The sequence below is a fragment of the Amyelois transitella genome, chromosome Z, assembly GCF_032362555.1.
Source record: "Amyelois transitella isolate CPQ chromosome Z, ilAmyTran1.1, whole genome shotgun sequence".
NCBI lineage: Eukaryota > Metazoa > Arthropoda > Insecta > Lepidoptera > Pyralidae > Amyelois > Amyelois transitella.
In genome coordinates, this window is record NC_083535.1 from 9458912 (window position 1) to 9482291 (window position 23380).

General features: G+C 33.2%; 1 protein-coding gene across 1 annotated transcript in view; it reads left to right on the forward strand.

Annotated features, from left to right (window-relative positions):
- Window positions 1–23380, forward strand: part of LOC106133903 (uncharacterized) — an 80449-nt gene that overhangs the window by 41494 nt on the left and 15575 nt on the right. The window contains 2 exon segments of the mRNA XM_060953859.1: window positions 5991–6167; window positions 18436–18498. Of these exon segments, the coding sequence (XP_060809842.1) occupies window positions 5991–6167; window positions 18436–18498 (240 nt within the window).

Sequence of the window (23380 nt, forward strand, 5' to 3'; positions counted from 1 at the left end):
AAATAAATATCTACTTTGCATAATCGTCTTGCAAATTTCTCCTCACTACGTTTTAATTAAATGGAATTGATTTTCTATCGATGAATTAGTTAACATCATAATTATCATAAAGAAAATTTACTAGTGTTTATAGGTCTAATCTACTTATCTATGATTACTTTTATGATTTATATAACGTTTTTTTTTTAATTTTTTCTCTGTCTAACAAATTTTACATAAATGAAATGATTGAACAAGTATCTTAAACATGCACTCAATGTGCAACTTCTGTACCTTTTCGTACATTGAGACAACAAGCTTCTATTTACTTCGTTCGGTTTGTGATAATATTAAGCAATTTTACAAACATTTTCTTCTCAAATTTCTTCCAAATAATAATAACTCTTACAAACATAAATATACTTTTAGCGTGAAATAAATGACTTAAATCAAAAGGTTAAAGTTGCCAAGTTGTTTTTCAAAGGTGTTTTAATTATGCAGTTTAGCTTACTTTATTTTTTCATTGGAATAATAATTTTCAAAGATACTTCATTAGAATATAGCCTTATTATAAATAAATGTCCAATAATTAAATTGTAAATAAGTAAATATTATAAACATGAGCATTAATAGAACAACAGGACTAGAATTAGCTTTTAGAATAGGACTTCTCCATTTCTTTCTTATGAATGTCATACTCAAGTGTGTGAGAGGTACAACTACTATTGAAACTGGGTTTGACTGCCCTTATTAACATTAAAACTTAAAGATGAAATCGCTTATTTCCTTTTTTCACCGTGGTCAACGAGGTCAGTCGAGATCCATGCAGTTATTTGACTTGTCCACTGTTGGATCGTGGATAAAAGCGGATACAATTAGCCTTCTACCTAAACTTGGACAAATGTTAGGTATATGATGATTACACAAAAACATAATTGATTGTGCTACGTATGATATTACTATGAATTGCCATAGTAATGTCACAAATGAGAATATATTTTATATTTATTTTTCAAGCATCACTCAACACAGATTTCAAAGAAAAAGGTAAAAGTCAGTTCAGAAAGAACATTCATTCAGAAAAAACGTAATTGAATAAAGTCACCAACAACTCAATTCTCCTCAAGATTGACTTAAGGCAAATTTACTTGAACTTTGGACATCATAAAAATGAAATACTTAAGTATTATTTACGGTTGAAATGACTAAAAGGTTCACGGTTACCTGCAAATTTAGTAAAAGTAAATTTGAGAGAAGTTATTTCGCAATTTGACTGATAAAAGAGAAAATTACCTGTAGCCCAACTTGAAATTAAGTTGCGTACACAATTGTGCTTAATTGATGAACAATTAGTAACAAACCGTTAACAGCTATAAGGGGAGCGGCATGTTATCTGTCCTTAATTCATTCATTATGAATAGAATTGAGAGCATTCGAATAAACAATGAATGAAGTAAGAATATTTGGTTATATTGATACCTGTGTACAGAACTATTTCATTTTGAAGACTTCATAAACTTTTCAAAAAGACAATTCCTTATAGTGTAGTGTCGATTACATATGTAAGACTTGTCAATATGTTCTCATAGTCGTTTGTAACTTATTTTTAATGTAAAAATACGATAGCAATACAGTTGCTCAGCGTTACGAGTTCAGCGAGTGTAAAATTGAATGTAAGAGCATGAAATATGAAAATTATATGGAAGTATCATAATATGCATAATATCAAGCATTGCGCTTTATACTCGGCCGGCAAATAACTTTTCTCCACGCTTTATGAATTAATAAAAGTTTAGCTTCAATTTTACTTTTATCAAAGAGATACGTTTCATTCAAAGTGATGCAAACCAAAATGAAATATTTAATATTTTTTATTTTATTTCTTTCATTCCCAAACATGAAATTGTATGACGTTCGGGCTAATCGCAAAAATTTTGAGGCTTTACGTATCATTTATAAAGCTGCCCTTATAAAGGTGTAAGAATACCTGTACAAAAACGATGTAAAAAGAAATAGTTCTTTTTGATGATAAAGCTTTGCAATTTGCCTTCAGCCCTTTACAAAATTATTATCACAGAATACATCTTCAGCTAATGTGCTTCGGGGCCTGGGGTTGCATCCCTATATTTATTTTTCCATGTAGCCGGACTACAGAGTACCTTAAAGCTCAATATGATCAATTACACACGGTGACACGAGTAATTATAAAGTCTCCAAATAAGGTCTCATTATTTTTTATTCATAAAATATATTCCTATGATCATAATCAAATTACGGTTATTAACGACTGCACATGCATTACAAAAAGGCCCGAGCATTGTTACATTTGAAGAAGATAACAAAATTATAAAGAAGACTTACATCCAAGGAAGTACACGTATTATAAAAAATAGTTAACTAACATATTTCCTGCCATTATTACGCGGTTGAGAAGTTTGAACCGCGTGGTAAGAGGGTTTAATATTTATCATGTCTCTTTACTTTCCTTCACTTAGCTAAGTGAACTTTTTAGGGTCGCGTTTACAGTGTAAGCACGGAAGTCTTTCGGTTTTTGTTAGAACTACATTTGACAATCTTGACAGAAGACTTTGCTTTTGTATAGCCATAAGCCATATACGAGTAGTTATAATCCACAAAACTATGCGTGCTTTGCACTGAAATAATCAAGTCACTTAAAAAATAACACATATTCGTTATTTACTTACAATATCAATTTAAAGTATGTTTTAATGCAACTGTTGAAGAACAGTCAGATTATTCAATTCAAGAAATTGAAACACATAGATTTTATTTATTTTTAGATATAAGTTTTTGAATAAACATAACTTGAAAAGACCAAAATTCGAGGATTTTTTCGGAGACACAGACAATGTAGCAGTTTTAAGTTAGGTATGTTAATTCAAGTATTTTTTTTAATATTTATTTGTTATTGAAATTTCTATTACATATAATACATACATATATAAAATCACACTTTTTCCCCGGAGGGGTAGGCATAATATAAATTATATATCGTTGAGTTAGTATCTCGTAACACAAGTCTCGAACTTACTTCGAGGCTAAATCTGTGTGATATGTCCCGTATATATTTATTTATTTATATTTATATAATATATTATATTTATATCTTATATGTACAAATCTAAATAATAGGTAACATTCAATCTATATAATCTTTATTAAAGTCTAGACAGAGTAATGGTGAAACCATACAGTCGGACTGTGGTATCAAGGCCGCAATAGCAGTTAATTAAGATACAGCAATTTATATTCGTCGAAATTATTAGTCATCATAATAAATAAATATGCTAACGTATGTACATATTTCACGTTTTTTACGAGGTAGACAGAAAATATACTCAAAAGCAACGTTCATGGTTTAATATTGGAATTGAGATTCTAATAGTGACAGATTGCAAGTATTGGACTTGCAATCTGTCACTATTAGAATCTCGAGTCTCTAGTCTCTCGAGTCTCTATAAACTCGAGTTGTCTCGAGATTATTAGCTTTTCCCGTGATTGACTTTTACGATCTGCTCGGAAAGAGAAACAAACAAACATAAACTAGGTATGTTTCATCTTCGTTTAAAAATCAGCATGGGAGCACTACACGCCTATTTTCTTAGTCGCCTTTACAAAAACCATCAGAAAAAGAAAATTTGGTAATTTTCTTAAATGACGGAAACCACACGGCGCAGCTATAAATATGACTCACAAATAGCATTGATTTGATTGCGGTTTAATCATATCAAAACATATTAACTCGCGGTATATTTAGTGGGAATCAGATTATTCTAGTTAGAATGGAATGCATTCTGGTTATATCATTATATCCTATGGGAGCTAGGGATATAGACGTGATTATATGAATGTATGAACAAGTAATTTGCATAGGAACATTTCCTATTTCAGATACTAAAACTATGTTAGGTACTGTGGTGAAATTTTTTAATGACCGATGTTAAATTTGTTATTAGTTTTTGATATTGTAGTGGGAGCGATGATTCGGCTCGACAGCCACCAAAGGGAAGATCTTCCGCCGGGCTAGGTGTTCTGCCTGGGGAACCGCGGCTCCGACGATGTTGTGTCGGAGGTTGTATATATAGCTCCAATCCGTGAAATCTTTGAAATCGCGTCTTAGATTCTTCGCTGCTATTGGTTGAGCGCGTCAATTTCTTCGCGATATTTGGCAGTAGTTGTTTGATTTGATGTTGTGGCGAGTGGCGTAGAGATGTCGCCCAATATTATAAAAAAATAGCCAAGTTCGAGGCGGACTCGCGCACGAAGGATTCCGTACCATCATCACGTTTTTTACTTGGAACTTACGTTGTATGGGAGCCCCCTTTGATAATTACTTTATTGTTTTTAGTTCATTTTGAAATAATAATAATATTTAATAATATTTTTAATAATATTTAATATACAAGTACACATTCTGTAAAAAATGTTCTACGTCTACCTGTTACAGTTATTAATATAGACCAAAAAATACACGTATAATTATATTACGGCGACCTCCCTAAATATATATTATAAATTTTTAAGTAATCGTTATTATAACGGCAACAGTACAATACATATTTTTTTTAAATTTTAGCTTTCTAGGTATCACGGTTTATTAGATACAGTCTGGCCACAGACAGACAGACAGACGGATGGACAGACAGCGGAGCCTTAGTAATAGGGTCCCGTTTTCACCTCTTAGGTGTGGAACCATTAAAACCAGGCCAACGGTATTTTATCATTATTTAGCCGATCACAAAGCCGTTAGTCGGTCTCAATGCGATGCGCATGCGTCTTTGTGTGAAAATCATTTATGATTTCGATTTAATGCAATACAAACATTAATGTCACAAGACAGTATCGGAATATTTAGTCTTACACTATTACAATTTCTTTAAATAAAACCAAAAATCACAACAATTTCATTATGACAAAACTGGTTAAACAAACGTCATATAGCATTGCAAAGTTGTTAAAGTAATGTATAAATGTTACCTATATATTCCTAGTAATAATACCTATAACGTGACGGGCCAATTGCTTACCGCGTCTTCTGTGGTACGAAGATCGTGATTTAGCGGAGAATCTAGTTAGGAATCCCGGCTAATACTACGCTCGGTTGGTTTTGGTTGAATATCCCGCGATGTCGTTTACACCACGCATCGGCGTGAATTTTACATTTCCAGAAATTGTAAAATCGCCCTTCATAGCGCAGATTTCTGATGCAGTGATGTAGAAAATTAGCTGTAAACTAAGATTTGTACCGTTTATTTATAGCGAAAAACATTTTTATTTTGGGTTTGTAATGTATATAAATAGTTTTCAATAGATACATCTGTTGTTATTTTAGGCGATGGACTAGCGACCTGTCTTTATTTGAATCTCAATTCTATAATTAAGCGGCTGAGCGTGGCCTTTCGGTCTTTTGATGACTGTTGGCTCTCTCTGCCCCACAGGGGATATAGACGTGATTAAATGTATATTGTTGTTATACATCTGTTATTAGGCTTTCGCTCGTGTATTTAAAAATAGCAAATTTCCATACTAACTATGTAGCCAAAAAGTACAAAGTCATCATCTTTCAAACTCGTGTTGAAGTCGTGTAGAATATGTTCAAAAAAAATTCTAAGTGTCCGGAACTAAGAAGGAGATTCGACACTAACATACATACATACATACATACGTATGGTCACGTCTATATCTCTTGCGGGGTAGACAGAGCCAACAGTCTGGAAAAGACTGAATGGCCACGTTTAGCTATTTGGCTTAATGATAGAATTGAGATTCGAATAGTGACAGGTTGCTAGCCTATCACCTAAGAAAGAATCCTAAGTTTGTGAGCCTATCCCTTAGTCGCCTTTTACGACATCCATGGGAAAGAAATGGAGTGGATCAATTCTTTTTTGTATTGGTGCCGGGAACCACACGGCGAAACTAACAAACAAACTATTATAAACTAACAAATAAACTATTAAAAAGAAAGTAACTAAACCTGTATTTTGTTTCAGGACATAAAGTTCATGCTACTTCCCTGGGTAGTGTCCATGGGCTTGGAGACCTTGGTGGAAATCATTAATGTGGTGTACCTGTTCTACCTGCAAACTGTAAGTATATACCAGCAATTGTCGTTTGAAATAAAATTATTTTATGCTCAATACATACTGACAAAGAAAAGTCAATAAACTGTAGAGAGAGAGATTAATTATAATTTACTTCTGTAGGGTAGTTCGGATAATAAAACAATCGGCTATAGTTTATACATGTATTGTGTAAAAATTATAAAGGAGCACACACAATTGTTATTATAAGGAACCGCTCACATATATACATATGTACATACAATGATCACGTCTATATCCCTTGTGTGGTAGACAGAGCCAAAGACTGATAGGCCACGCTCAGCTATTTGGCTTAATGATAGAATTGAGATTCAAATAGAGACAGGTTGCTAGCCCATCGCTTAAAAAAAGAATCCCAAGTTTGTAAGCCAAACCCTTAGTCGCCTTTTACGACATCCATGGGAAAGGGATAGAGTGGTCCTATTCTTTTTAGTACTGGTGCCGGGAACCACACGGGAACCGCTTACATTCGTTGATATTTTTTGTAGTACGGTTCTTACAATTCTAATGTATTGATTATTAAATTCTCAATAAATCATTCGAGGAATGGTCTTATATATTTATGATTGGCTAGTGCTTTCAAGTTTTTAGAGGAAATAAAATTTGCCTGAGTAAATTCCTTTTCAGTAATCCATTAAAAACATGCGAGTGTTAATATGGGCATCGCTGATTAAAATAGTGCGATAGTGTATCCGTTTCATTTCCGTGTTGCACCGAACGGGGGAATTAAAAGTTCATGCATGTAGACTTGCACTAATGCAAAATAAAAATGACAAAGAAGTAGACAATTATGGTACATATAGTTCAATTTATGGTAAGGTCATCAGCGAAGAAATGTAAGATTTGACGAAAAGTGTCAGATGAATTTTTAATTCACATTTTTAATTTCAAGTACTTAAACACTTTTCACTACTATCAAATATTTTTAACCTTCCCGATATTAGTTTCTATATATTTAAAAAAAGTATATGATTTTTTAATTAAAAGTGCAAAATTTGAGCTATCTACGTCTGTAGAACCAGTTTTACCGAATTTCTTACCTCTGAGTTACAAACGTCCTGGTACGATCTTCGGTTAGGTTTTATTGAAAATAGACGACTTAGACTTAGAGAGATCTTGACTTGGCCAATTAAAAATGATTTAAATGGCCAAGTCAAGATGTTACGATCAGGGAAAACATCGTGAGGAAACCTGGACATTCAGAAAAATGGGTGTGTAACAATGATCGATCCAATACGGGTTAGGTTTACCTGCAAAGGTGGCGGAGGTCAGGAGAGTCGATTCGTATAAAAACTAACTCACCCAATCCAGGGTCCATGGTCAAAGGCATACCCCAGGCTCCTATTCATAGTGGTGAGGATTCAAACGGGACTAAAAGCCAGGAGGAAGAAGAAGATTGTATCTAAGTATTGTATTGATCTATGTAATAAGTCAAATCAAAACAAAAAATAAAATAAGTACTTACTGCGCGTTGAAAAGACGATATAATTTGATACATTTCTATAGAATCTTTAATTTGTGATTCAATGTAGGCTCCGTACTTTGGCCTAGTTAGCCATTAGATAATGTTTTTTATTCTGTTTTAGTTCATTTCTAGTTCCTTTTTGTCCAAAAAGTGCTATGAGATTGATATTTGTGATTGTATGACTAAAGCCTACCTACATATATTTACGTGCTACAACTTTTAAACGTAATGACTAAATGTGATAATTTTTAGCTTATCATTAAATGTCCAGTGTTTTCACCTCATTATTCAAAACCCAGTATCCATCGGTTGGAATTCAATTAAATTATGATGGGAATTAAGTTAAAATTCCTGGCGGGGATCGTTGTTGAAGCCGAATTTTCAGCGGTTTCGCGATAATTTAATTATAATGACCGATTGGTTATGGACTTTAAAAAAAAGATAATCCCATATACACAAATAGAGGAAACTGACTACTGACATATCAACGTAGAGCTCTAACTTATAAGTCTAAAGGTTTGGAATGTAGTTATTTTAAACACATATTAATGCGGTTAAGGGTTGCACAAAGACAGGATTTTCTGAAATTCCCACAAAACATTTAGCGTCATTTTTCCTTTTAAAAAAGTAAAAAGCTCTCTAGTAAAAAATAAACATGCTGATATAAAAATTCACCATGATCTATTGTAGATAAGGTCAATGAGAGCCTATATGCGCCTGTAGGAGATCTGATGTGAATGAGGACTGTGTCAACGCCGCACTTAATTAACATCACGTTCGGGAAATTGGGCGTGATGTGTTCCTAGTGTTTGATTTCTATTGTAGGCCGAAAATAAATTATTTCATTTTAGCATCGAGAGACTGACTCACTGGACTCCGAAACCCAAGACATAATTCAGAAGTCATCAGACTGTGTTTTGGACCATTGTTGCAGATTAAGAAACGTAGAAAATCATTTATAAAAAAATGTCTCTATTAGGTATTTCTAGTTCATAAATAAACATCATCAAATCTAGAATCAAATTATCCTTAACATCAAATTTAGAACACATAAGAACGTCAGCAACTTCGACCATTCATTCCTCACCGTTTGATCAAGACGCAAGTCAAAATATAATAAAGTAGGTAACCTTTTCGCGAATATTAAATAATTATTTGCGTAACTTTCTTATTAGCTCGACTAGTTGTTAGTCAAAATACTGAATTCTATGGTTAACGATTATTTTTTTGTATTGTAGCTAAAGAATCAAATCATTAATGACGATAAATACACTTAATGAGTATAAAACGTTATTGACAACTCCGTATTTGCCCGTATTCTGTATTGTATGTTGATACATTAAAAGGAACAGTAAAAATCGATTTTAGACTGATTTAGAAACAATTTTCATGAGCAATAACGTTTTGACATACTTTTATAAATTGCGTGACTTCTGTATTTTTCCTATTATGTATAATTTACCACATACTAGTATCTGCCTTATATTATACCGGAATGTTACTATGGGAATCATTGAATAAATAAATAGACTATTTTGACCTCGGGTAATTAAGTAGGTCTTTGTAAAAAAAATACCCTCTAATAGCAAATCAGGGTTTCGTTTTTATAAAAGTAACAAGGGTTGAGGCTGGCGCTCTGAGGTACAAGCTGAGGCAGACGCCAGTCTTTCACTATCTTACTGCCCATATTTTAATACTAAAAATTAAAAAAGAAAAAAAATCACCTATTTAGGAAGAAAATAGGGATCCGTGGTCAGAGAGACAAGGTGCGCGATTGAAATGCGTGATGCGCATGGAGACACAATTTCAAATCTTGCTCCGACCATGTACCAATGACACTTTGTGCCTTCTCTTTAACGTTATGTACATTAGTTTCAGTGCTAACCAATGCCCTTACTGTGAGGGAAAAACGTTAAGAAACCTGCATATTCAGGCAATTGAAAGTGTTACCATAATCCAATATTTAATATAGTTCCGACGTCTAACCCAATTGGTCTCCGGCAGCAGACAACATTGTTTGAACCCACGTACAGTTAACGGCAACAAAACATGAGATATTCGAACAATCCAAAACCACAGGGAGGTCAGTTTTACACCCGAACGCTTTTAGAATCACTGACGCTCTCCAAAACAAATATTAAAACAAATCCCAATTTCGTGTAAAACAGTCGTTCTTATAATCAATATTGTTATATCCCTCTTTGTTTAGATACCACAAATACTGACAGAAATAAGCGAGATAACACCCATATTTTATCTTGATATTAATAATTTCGAGCACAATTTTACCATTGTCGAAGTCAACTCAAATGAAAATCTGAAAGTCGAAGGTAAAAATAGAATTAAATGCTTCGGATTCGATCGAGATATAAATCGAGTTAGATATTAATTCAGCTTTATCAAGAGTTCCCCGGTAATAAAAATGTATTACGGCCAAATCAATGGAGGGTCGGAAGCCCAGTTAGTCACAAAAAAAAGGAATTGTAAAATTTTTTTTCTTCCCGGAAAGAATAGGACCACTCCATCCCTTTCCCATGGATGTCGTAAAAGGCGACTTAGGGCTATCCCTTTAAGTCTATGCTTATAAATTTTAATTGAATCTCAATTATGTCATTAAGCCAAACAGCTGAACGAATCCTAAAAGATTTTTCAAGACTGTTGGCTCTGTACACCCCGCATCATCTTACGTCAAAATTTTCCAAATAGTAGTAAAATACAAATTAACAGAATTTTTCTTGTCACGCGGGCGGAGTCGCTGGCTCTAGTAAACACTTATGTATAAGGGTAACGATCCCACAGGAAATCAGAAAAGCATTCTCCCAACAATAACCTTCATATTCTGCCCGGCACCCTACTGTTCACATACATTAATCACGCCGCTTTCCCGGAAGGCTAGGTAGAGACTAAATTGTTTAGTGTTCTATACCTTACAGGCAAAAACAGGACCCTATTACTAAACTCCCGCTGTCTGTTCGTCCGTCCATCTGTCACCACGCTGTATCTCGTAAACCGTGATAGCTAGAAAGCTAAAATTTGCATAAATTATGTATTTCTGTTAACGATGTAACAACCAATACTAAAAATACAAAAATGAAAATATTAAAAAAACAATAAACGTGTATATTTTCGTATTTTCTGGTCAATACTAATTACGGTAAAAGATAAGCGCTTAAAACTTTCACAGAATATTTAGTTGTATATTATATTGCATACAATTTTACTAAAATAAATTATTTCAAAGAGGAGATTCCCATACAACAAACATTATAATGGTACTGAACTCCCGTGCGCAAGTCCGATTCACACTTAGCCGGTTTTCGCATTTATCTGCATACTCCACGATTACGAATAACAATTTTTTTTAATCACATTAAAGTGCCATATTATTTAAAAAAAAAAAATGTTATTCGATACTGTTTAAGGTACAATTTAACTTAATGATTTTGAAATAACTAGTCAAAATCATTATTAAAACTCTACAACTTTGTTAAGTTACTAGAATGTACTACTTTTAATGTCATCTTTCATTGAACATAAATTTGTATTTTTTTTTATAAAAAATTGCAAGACCGTGCATGGAAGGCTTATAAACTTTGGATTCTTTTTATAGGTAGCACCTGTCACTTTTTGAATCTCAATTCTATCATAAAGCCTAACGAAAGACTTGAAAGACTGACAGGCTAGGAATATAGAGGTGATTATATGGATGGATCTGTATTTTTATTTTTTTTTACAACGTAACCAAATAAAAGTAATTTCATATTTTAATAAATGACGGTCCACAGTCGAAATGAATATAATCAAAATATTTAATTGCTTCGTCAACAGAGAAGGTTAAGATGTGTGAGGTGCGATGATTACTGTCGAAGCCCGGGGCCGAAGGGTAAAGAGGGGGTGAAAAGGGGGTGAACCGGGACTGGCCGACCCCTCCCCGACCGAGTTGTTTTACCCCCGTTTGCTGGGGAAATGCTCGAAAACAAATATTTTATAATATCCCTGTTTGCCTCTGGGTCCCAAGTGCTTCTCGCAATATAAATATAAAAACCTCTTTACATTTAATTAGTCAAGGAAATCAATAAAAAACTTTTCGCTTAAAAGTTACATTTAAGTATTTCTGAAGATGTTCTTTATGCAAATGTCTGACTTAGTTTGTGGCCAAATCGCATCTGGTACGGCCTGAATCACTGGAGAAAAAAAATTAAAATTAAAAGTGAGTGAAGAATCAGACAAAAGCTTAAAATACAATTATTTTTACCGGTGTTAGTAGATAAATAATTCCATTTTACAAAGTTTCCAAGACAACTTATGTATACAAATCCCATGGGAGTGCATCCCTTATACATTAATTTTCCTAAAACTATTTGATACAAGGAAGCAGGTAGGACAGAAGGAGCCACACAGGACTTAAGAATATGACCACTCTATAGCTTTTTCATAGATATCGTAAAAGGCGACTAAGGGACTATGACTAATAAACTTGGGATTATTCTGATAGGCGAAGGGCTATTTCAATTCCATCAATAGGTCATACAGCTCAAATTGGCCTTTCAGTCTTTCACTGTAGGATCTGTTTAGGGAAAGGGATAGGGAAATCTCTTTCACATACCTTCATTCATATTATCATGTCTATATAGAAATGATAATATGTATTTAGATGTGTGAAACCGCCATCACACTCACTATAGTGTACTTAACTTCTGCCCGGAACTGCGCTCCCTAATTTACCGGTACCGATAACGTCAGAGGTAGACTACCGGTACGTTCCCGGTTAAATCCTTATTTCTCTGTAGACCTGCGTCTTCAGACCATAATCCTGGATAGGGTAAGGCAGGTTTTTACATGTAGCGAATCCCATTGGACCTCCGCAACCAATACAGGGGGACCGAATCCATATTGTACCATGGAAAACATTGCTAAAACAACCTTATACGGCAAAGAGAGGAAGTGACCCTATTTTGAAGTGAAGGAATCATAAGGTTGTTTGGGAATTAACATACATTATATATTCCTGAAAATTCCTACATTGTCTGCCAGTCTTTTGGCTATGTTTAATTCCGTTATCACTCGGCTTATGTTATCACACGACTCCACTTACTTTAACCACAAACCTATGGATTACACACCATTCATATCTGTCATAAACCTCAATCATACAATGTAAATTTAGAGCTCAGAGTTTTATCTTTTTGTCGTTATGCGGAAAATAAAAAAGAATGACTTTGTAAGTTTAACCTTAAAACGACGAACTTTCATGAAAATATTGGTGAATGTGGATGAAAAAAACAATATCATCATCAAAATCAGATCATGACACCAACATACATAAAATCACGCCGTAGGGGTAATAAATAAATAAATATAAATCTCTCTCTTAATCTCTCTCTCTCTAATCTTGGAGCGGTTTCGGAAATGGTCAGGCCATTTCCGAAACCGCTCCATTCTTCCCATTTACGCACCCCTTGCCTATGCCGTGTGGTTCCCGGCACCAATACAAAAAAGAATAGGACCACTCCATCTCTTTCCCATGGATGTCGTAAAAGACGACTAAGGGATAGGCTTACAAATTTGGGATTCTTTTTTAGGCGATGGGCTAGCAAACTGTCACTATTTGAATCTCAATTCTATCATTAAGCCAAATAGCTGAACGTGGCCATTCAGTCTTTTCAAGACTGTTGGCTCTGTCTACCCCGCAAGAGATATAGACGTGACCATATGTATGTATGTATGTACGCACCCCTTCTATAATTGTAAATTTGGGATCATGAAAGTAGCAATAAAGTTAAAGTTATGTTACCCTATACATAGTTTACGTACATTTTGTATTATAGGTACTATATTCAGTGAAATAATACGATTAAGAAACACACTTCTTGTTCATACATTTAATCCTACGTTGTGGGTTTTTTTAAATAGATGAAGCAAAGCAGTATTCAGGTATCGTCGGCAAATAGAAAAATAGGTTATCTGCCTACCGTTCCGGGAAAGAGTCGTGATTTTGCTCACACGTATAATGTGACTTTGTTGTGAAATCGAGCTGAACATAGTAGATTAAACAAACATGGTCGCTTGCCGATCTCTGATTGAAATTTAACTCGTACCAACTGGACACGCTACACAATCGTACTTATTTAACAATTCAATCAATGTTTAAAACTGATCCGTTGCTGAGTGACTGTTAGACAACGCACAAATCAATCAGTTGGGTCTAAAGCTTAGCCTTGCAATTTGGCATGTAAATTCTTTAAGTGGTCTATAGGTGTACTAAGAGTATACCGGAATTCCCGCGAAAACGGGAATTTTCGTTTTACTCAGATGGATACTCTAGTCAATGTATAAAACCCTTGCGTTACTAAGTGACTGAATCACACACAACTTACTGTCAAAACCGTTGGTGCATATAGCTGTAATCATGCATGAAAGTTACATGAATTTTTTTTGAAAGTTAGTACAAAATACCAAAAACTTTTTCATTTTATTATTATATTGTCAATATGCTCAATTTACTTATCTGCATCTTTATAAAGTAATAATAATTTATCAAATAAATGAAAGATAGCCTTGAATTAGCATTGAATTTTAACTCAAATCAATTCAATTTTTTAATTTAAGGCTCACAATATAAAATTACAACCCAACCACTGATCTTCGCTATTCACGAAATTCATTTTCACTATTACATTCGAATGTTAAAACTAAATCATAATTTAATGATTTTTCGCAAGTCGTAAAGCCATAAAACATAGTATTTTATGCTGTTTTCTGGAGCTTATCTACCATTCATATTTTTAATAGACAGTAATAAAGTTGGTCTTAAAACCCTAATGGCAATGTTATGGTTATTTTGGGTAATTGAAGACGAACCCTATAACTTTATGGACATTTTGACCTTATCAATACACACACGCATTCTTGATACCTTACGGGGTAGATAGAACCAATAGTCACAGGACTGTCTACGTTTTGCTGGATTCTACCGCTATGGATGTGTTTGAAAGAAAAGAAAGAATAAATGTTGTTTGCTGGCTGATTCTCTTCCCGTGCAAATTGTAGAAGCCCTTTAAGGCTTATAAATTAGGGTTTTTATTTTAGGTGATGGGCTAGCAACCTGTTACTATGTAATGTAGGTAAATCTTAATTCCATCACTAAGCCATCCAACCGAGCGTGGCGTGATATACTCGTACCTATATATTTGTATGTATATTATATTTATCAGTAGGCTAATTATATAACAATTAGGTAGGTAGTAAATGAATAACATCTCTTTATAACCATAAGCTAGACTATTTTGATTCAACCGCAGGTCTACTGCAAAATGGAAGGGTTGGCCCCATGACCCTAATAGAAAGAAAACAAGATATGTAAAATTGAGTTATTAGTTCATTTCAAATTAAAAATTGCCCGTAGACTAGATTAGTTAAATAAAAAAATATTACGAAGAAAATACGAAAACAAAAGAAGGACTTTATCAGCTTTGACAACAGACGTGTTTTGGAATACGTTTTTTAGAATGAATATAATATAGTATAATGAAATAAAAAGACTTTAAGTGAATATATCACTTGAAGTCTTTTTTTATTTAAATGAAAAATATGAGCTAATAGCGTCGAGCGAGCGAGCAACGATCTCGACTATAGTAAGTACTTATGTATGTTGGTTGGTGACACCACAAAATGATTACATATTGTTATTAAAATCATTGATGTCACCACCACCACCCAGAAGTCTGAATAATAATTTTCAGATAATTCTCGTCGCGCTTGAAACTCATTCGGTTTTTAATGAAATTTCTGAAAACGTAGGTTAATGTAAACATCGTTCAATCAAATTGATTTCGATTACACTGAACGATGTAATTTTGGATTAGTCGATAATGTCTCGTGAAAGTACGTACCTAACCTGCATAATTTAAAGCGTCATAGTACTTGAAACGTCATCATCTTGTAGGACAGGATGCTATTTTTAAATTCAATGACCAGCGATTTGAGTACCTTATTGTTATTAAAATTTTAAACCGTCTAAATAATAAACCATTTAAAATTGAAACTTCTGTTTAAAAAAAGAACTTCGGCAGCCCTATTCTCAACATTCTTTGGAATAGCGCACGGAATGCTAGCTAAAGTCACTGAAATATGTTTTGTATTTCGTCGGGGATCCTATGTCGTCTAGAAACGTGTTCTACATACCATAGACAAGGAAACGACGATTCCAAGCACCCTTTTATCCTTTTGGCCCATCAGAATTTACATGTGGTTTGTTTATTTATGACTATGCTTTTCTATTCTTTCTATTAAATAGCTAAAGTTCCACTGTTAATAATGTCACGGAGGTAAGACGTGCGTCACTTTTTGTTACCTAACTTACAGCCTGGGTCGTAGCCACGTCACGGATTTCAGCTCCAACAAGCTCCATGACTTAAAAAAGGTCCAAAGCTACCTTTCGAAATTATGGCAAAAATACTTGATTGTTATTCATTTGGCCAAACCTGGCTGACGAGTGCCAGTATATCTTTGGAGCAGTAGACAATATAACTTTAAATCACTAAACTTTCCAATCTATGACCAGGGTTGTTTTAATAACAATTATTATTAGAAATTTCAGTAGAATTGAGATTTGAGATATGTAAATACCCACAAAGATGGGTTTAATCTCTCTTCTCTCTTTTTCGCGGAGAACTTGAATCTAGTAAAAACATTGCAAACGCTTTTAATCAAATATAACCAGTTTTATCTAAAAAAAATAAGACATCTACACATCCATCTTTCCCCTTGTCTTTGACAGAGCCTGAGCGTCGACGCAAAGAGCTGAATCTAAGTATAAATAAAAAGCTGAAAAGAATTGACCACTACTGTTTGGGCGTAGTGATTTATCGCTTAATAAAAATCTTGGTCTGACCGTGACGGGCGTGACAAATCGTACTAACTCCGGGTTAAACATGGTGAAAAATGGTATGTGCTACTAAATGGTGAGGTGTTTTAGCCAATTATAGCACGACCAGTAATAGGGTTGACTTATATAATAATAACTCTGTGGTAGATATGGTTATAATTTACGGACACAGAATATATTACCCTAGTGCCGGTTTTATTCGATGAAACGAGTTAAGTAAATGCGAAATTGTATGAAATTTAGTTCCACATACATCGCTTTAACTCTAGCTGAGTTTAACTGGGCTGCCATGCCTCCAACGCGGGAATGCAAGAGTTCCGGAGTTCTTGGCACCATGCAGTAAGAACACCACTTTTTGCGAGTCTTAATTATTAATTTATATTCCTTTTTCTTTTTTAGAATTATATATTTAGTATAACGTAACTAAGTTTATTTATTTTAATTTATGTTTACACCTATTGTAATAATAAAATATAATATAAATAGTAATGAAAAATAAACTTTGAGAAATATGTCTCTAGTTTTCATATAAAATGCGAAGAAACATTTTTCGCTACCTAATCGTATTAAGTATTTTAGTTTCAGAATTGAAGACACATTCCCAAATTAACAAACATAAATTCTGCATACAAAATTCACAGTTATATATCTGTAATTGAAAACAAAGTTTATGTAAGTCATAAGATAAATCAGTAAATTTTCGTACATAATAAAATACAATATAAAAGCATCGGTAAATTGGTATGGGTGCGACGGCTAGCGAGTTGGTATTTGGATTGGGTGTCTCAATCGCAACTGGCGAGACATATAAATATAGTGTTGCCATAAATTGGACTCGCAATTATTTGCAGGGAGAAGTTTTGAAAGAAATTAAAGTTGTAGTGAGATTTAACGTAAATGTATAATTGCCAGATTTATTATGCCAAGGGATGATAGTATGTATGTTAATTTTACCTTATTACTTTAATAATATTTACCTTAGATATGGTTTTAAAATATCATAAGTTTTAAGATCATAATCAAAATTTGTATTAAGAATAGTAAATCAATAAATTGATTATAATGACAATTGAAATGGATGTAGTTAAAGATCCTGGCACTAAACATAAATAATAAATGAAGAAAACAGAATGTTTTTGGGCTTTGAACTTACTTGCTTCCATTTCTCTTTCTTAATGAAAGGAAGTGAATTTATAATTTATAACCTAAAATAAAAATACTTAATACTAACGTCAGAGCATAATTGGCGCCAAATTAAAAATAGCACCTTAGAGACACTTTTAAAATGGTAGTCGTCATAATTCCATGAAATTATCTCAGGATTTCTTTTGTCCGCCCAACTCTGTGACGTGGTGAAATATTGCGAACTCCTCCCACACACTTGACCCCACATAATAAATGAACATTTTCTTTCATTCAGTTCGTTATTCACATTTCTAACTAATGACGGCAACTTGAAATATGATGGTACTCGTACAAGGTTACTAATTCCTTTTCTAAGAAAAAAGGACGTTTTCACGACACTTTCATTTGAAAATAAATGTATTTTCTGAACACATTTCATTTCTAAAGACCCATTTATACGTGATAACATTCATATTTAGTTAAGTATGTGAAAATTACTTTGATGTATGTGTTACAAAAACTTAAATAAAGACAGCTTGTAAAGAACTAGAAAAGTACCTAAGACTTAATTTGAGTAATAAAAAAGATATAGGAAACTTGAAAACAAAAAATATATAAAGCGCCAGAAAAGTGTAACTAAGAGAAACTTTTACCTTAACATACACAAAAAACCAATAATATGATTAAAATTGTATTTATATATAATATCGTCTCTATTTTGGTAACATTTGATTGTAATATTATTGCTTTTAATAACCTACCTATACCTATTTTGAAAATGAAATTGAAAAATCGTATTCGTAACTTCTGTTTTATATCCTGGTGCATATTATAATAACATTTAATCTTTGTTTCAGCTCGACTTCAACCCCATCACATCATTCCTGTTCACTTTGGACTTCTTCATAATCGTGCTCAATGTAAGTAAAGTACTTACTACTTGATTACAAAAATTGCTTCAATAAAAACTATCTGTAGCGACCTCGTTCCAAAAAGGACTAGAGAATGCCCGCAGCTCCGCCCGCTTTAAGCGGAAAATAACTAAGTTCCAGTACTTAGTGCACCCCTAGACTTCATAAGAAACGCATAGAGAAAAGATTCTAGAGCTACGTGTAATTAATTCCACGCTGGTCTAATACAGCTGAGAAATACTTTATATGCCTGTTACTTTTTGCGCCTATATTGAAACACAATTACGGGAAAGTCTAACATATGTACATACATATATAGTCCATATGCCCAATGGCTCTGTATAATCTTAAGAGTTAAAGTTGTGATTTAAAGATAATTCAGATTCTGACTTTCCGCCAAGTCCAGAGTCAGGATAATAATCCGGGACTCCCGATTACATTTATATCTACATTAGCTTTTACTCGTTTTTGCGCCACCTACAAAAGACCACAAGTTTTTCGCAAATACCAAGGAACCTGTAGTTAAACCTAGATGAAAAGTACCCTATGTCCTTTTTCAAACTCTAAATTATATATAAACCAAATTTCAAGATGATTGGGTTTAATGATAACCCATGTAGAGAAAACAAACAAGTAAACGTACTTTGACATTTATAATATTATATTAGTGTGTATAAGTATGGCTAAATCGAAATTTCACACTCCTACTGTAAAGGTTTGATATACTTCCTGTAATAGTGCATTGTTGCCGACAATCTCAGAATAATAATACTTAGAAATTAGATAGCGGAAAAAACAAATAATTACCTTACAATCAAAAATTAAAGGATTTGAAAGATGTAGCAATAGTGAAGAAGTATTATAATATAAGTATTATTACTTACACTTATTAAAACAAACAACAGTACCTATCGTTACATAAATAAAAAGGATAAAATATTGAGTAAAACCATTATTACTTTAAAAACTTTGCACATGCTTTGTATAAAAATAAAGATTTTAAATATCTTTATTCTTTTATATATTTAACTCTCCACAAAACAAGTTAACTTTTAAAAATATTTAATCAATAAAGATTTTTTTATTAAGACATCAATAAATAACAAAACTAACTGTAAATCGTTATTTAGGGTTGTATCTAGAATGACATTTTTAATTCCAAGGTATTCGCTGATTTTCATACAATATAAGAAGTACTTATTAACAAGAAACCGAGTCCCTGTCGTCCCAATTAATAGGTCAGGGTAATTTAGTTTAACTAATCTGTTTTGAAACTTAAGAGTTTACTTTAGTCATTTTGTGTCAATGAAACATTAAAGTACTTGAAATTATAACCTCTTGTCTCTTCTAATCTGAATTATTCGACAAGAGATCTTTTAGTCTAAAATTCTACTTCTTACATATATAATAGAAGTTTGTGAATGTATGTTTGTTACTCTTTTATGTAAAAACCTGCTGGACTAATTTTGATGAAATTTTGTGTCTGGATTGAATATAATCCGGAATAAAAAGTACTTTTATTCCGAAATTTCCACGAGAGCGAAGCCCCGGGCTGCAGCTAGTTCCGAGTCTTGATTGAGTCACTTTTGTTTTCACGGTGTGATATTTTACATATTATTGATTTGTACCATTTTAATGACATTAAAATCTTTCTAGTACACTAACTTGAACCGTTCAATAAAAGCATCCCTGTTCCATAATTAATAGATCCAAAGAAGGATTTACTCGTAGGTCAATTGGTGTTTAATTTTTATTGAAAAAAGGATAAATAAAACAAAGTTTTAATGAGTGTAATCTAGTGTCTATCTGTTGCATCGTATCTGTTTAAAAAAAATTGGAATTGCTTTTTTTTTTTAAATTTAAATCCTGTATAACTTAATCGGTTTATCACAAACTGATCTAGAACCTTTTATGGTATCTGCACGTGAAAATATATGCGATATAATCGATTGTTACGATAAACAGGTTTCACTCTTCTCGTCTGTCTGTCGATCGTAATTAATTTTACTTCTCCTTTCAGCTATCTTGAAGCTTTTTTGAGTAACTTAATTGGTCATTAACTAGTGCGTATGTCGCGTACATCTTTCTAGATATATAAAAAAGTAATAAAAAATTGCATTTTTTTTTTACTTGCGTTGTTTATTTTTATTACTTTTTATTAGAAAATTACATGCAGCTGCTATTTTATGTTCAAGACTTGGCTATTTTTACAGGACATTTTTGGTGGGATAGTTATAATGTCGTGTTTATAATCACAAATATTGTCTTATATATTTGTATAAATAAAAAGGAAAGATGCAGGCAAATTTCAAATATGAATATTCTTATAAATTCTTGTCATTACAGCAGGTTCAAATTATACTGCTTTTACAAAGAGCCAATTTCCTCCCGCTGATTGCTATCTACCAAACGGTAATCAGATTATGCATTGTCACCGAGTTTTATATTTTATATCTAAGGTCAGACCGGCATTACATATTATACTGTTGTTCATATGGACAAATCATCGTCTCTGTCTCAGAGAAGTAGGCAGTAGCTACATCTTTCCACTTACCCTTGATTTTCGGTTTATCCACATTTTGAAGAATTTAACGATTTTCAAAAATTACGAACCAAATGTTTTGTTTTTGTTTTCAATATGGGTAATCGTTAAGTTCAGCTTTTTATAATGTTTAAAAAACACGATAGTATAAATTATGTCAAGAAAAAATATATTTTAATAAATATATATATATATATATAGATATATATATATATATACAGGACAAATTACACAGATTGAGTTAGCCTCGAAGTAAGTTCGAAACTTGTGTTACGAGATACTAACTCAAAGATACTATATTTTATAATAAATACGTATATAGATAAACATCCAAGATCCAGGCCAATCAGAGAAAGTTAGTTTCTCATCATGCCCTGGCCGGGATTCGAATCCGGGACCTCCGGTGACACAGACAAGCGCACTACCGCTGCGCCACAGAGGTCGTCAAAAATACTTTGCAATTATTCAGTTTTTAATCATGAAATACAAGAATGCTTATATAAAAATGTAATTATTACAGTAAGTACAGGTAATAACTAGAAATAGATAGTTGAGGTAATCCGATCGAACAAATTTTATACCTGTTTGGCGCAGTGGTTGCCTTTAAACCGCTGCGCCAAATAGGTGCCAGGTTCAATGGGAAAAAACTTAAGTTGACTGACTGACTATGATCTTGAACGTTTATAAAAGCCAGCCTAGGGCGGTATTAACATTTCTTAATATCGTATCTTATAAAAATTTAAAATAATGACTATAAAATGTCTATGTTATACATATATAGGTACAGACCTACAATAAAAATATTCAATGATAAAAAGTCGGTCTATGTTGCGGGCCTCTTTATCTTCGAGTCGATATGTAAAGTAAACGTCTGAAACGGAAATATTTAGAATATTTAGTTTATTCAGGATTTACCACAAGTCTTACTGCGGAAAGGATTGAGTCGACGACTGAAATGAAATATACTATGAATTTTAGAGGTGGTTTATGGTACTCAATAGGGATAGGACTTCACCTTTTCCCCATTGTTTTCGTAATAGGCGACTAAGGGAATTATGCACATTCATCTAGTGCAATCTTCCATGCTGGTCTGGTGGTGGTAATAAAAAAATAATGTTCTAGGTTCTCGTGCAGATTGTAAAAGTCAATCAAAGGAATGGCCTATGGAAACATGGGATTCTTCTTTTAGACAACGGGCCAGCAACCTGTCACTGTTTGAATCTCAATTCCATCATTCAGTTCAGTCTTTGCGAGATTGTTGGAGATAAAGACGTGATTACATTAATGTATGTAAAAGAGTATATAGTAAACGAAAAAGGGACTTATTGCTAGGAATATTTAAATTAATATTTGTAACATTTTCTTCAAAAAAAGACCTTTTATAGGACTGGAGGACTTTACAAATATGAAACCCTCAACCTACTTAACTTATTCTCAGAATACCATATCAAGTCTAATAAAATCTATTTCGATTTCGCTTTGTGAGTATCCAAAAAACATATTTTTCCATTCCAATACTTTTTATCAAGGTCGGACTTGTTAATATTATTATACGATTTTTTCATAGCCCTAGACTTGAAAAGTAAAGTAAAGAGTACCCTAAATATGATGAGCTAGCATAAAGAGATTGATGAATGTGGATGAAGCAAAAGTGGTATGGCAAGTAGAAATGTGTCTTAGTTCTCCCATCCGGGAAAAAGCATGATCAATTGATAATATTATCTGACTAGAATACACCCGCAGCTCGCCTTTTTAAAATTTTAAATGCCGTTCCCGCGGGAATTTCGGGAAGCGGTCTCTGAATGCAGCAGTTTCTGTCAATCGATCAATCAATCACTCAGTAACGGGAAAGCTGTTTATTTATACATTCCAGCCCTCGTCGTATGTCACGCGCGACGGCGTTTCTATCGCGCGAAAAACTAATGTTATTCGCGTTTTATTATGACGTAAACGAATCGAGACAGCGATTGTTTTTCGTGCGATAAAAAAAGCACGCGACATGTAACAGGGGCAGATCTAAATAAATAAATCTGAAACATTTTCAAACTTTATATATTTATTAGATGAGACCATTAAAAAAGCAAAGTCCAATAAAAAAATTGTAAGCGTTCTTAATTTCATTCACAAATCAATCGTTTTTCTTTCTTTAACTGCTGAAGTTGTTTATGGGAGCAATCTTTAAATTTGCCTACTTGGAATGTGGGTGGGCCAAAGGGGGAAAGGAAAAGACATAAAAAATAAAAATACAAAACCTGATTGAAAGGGAACAGATGTTTGCGTTAAAATTTTTTGTACTCCTCCGTCAAATATATGTATATGGTATAGGTGGATTTTACGTACAGTCATGCA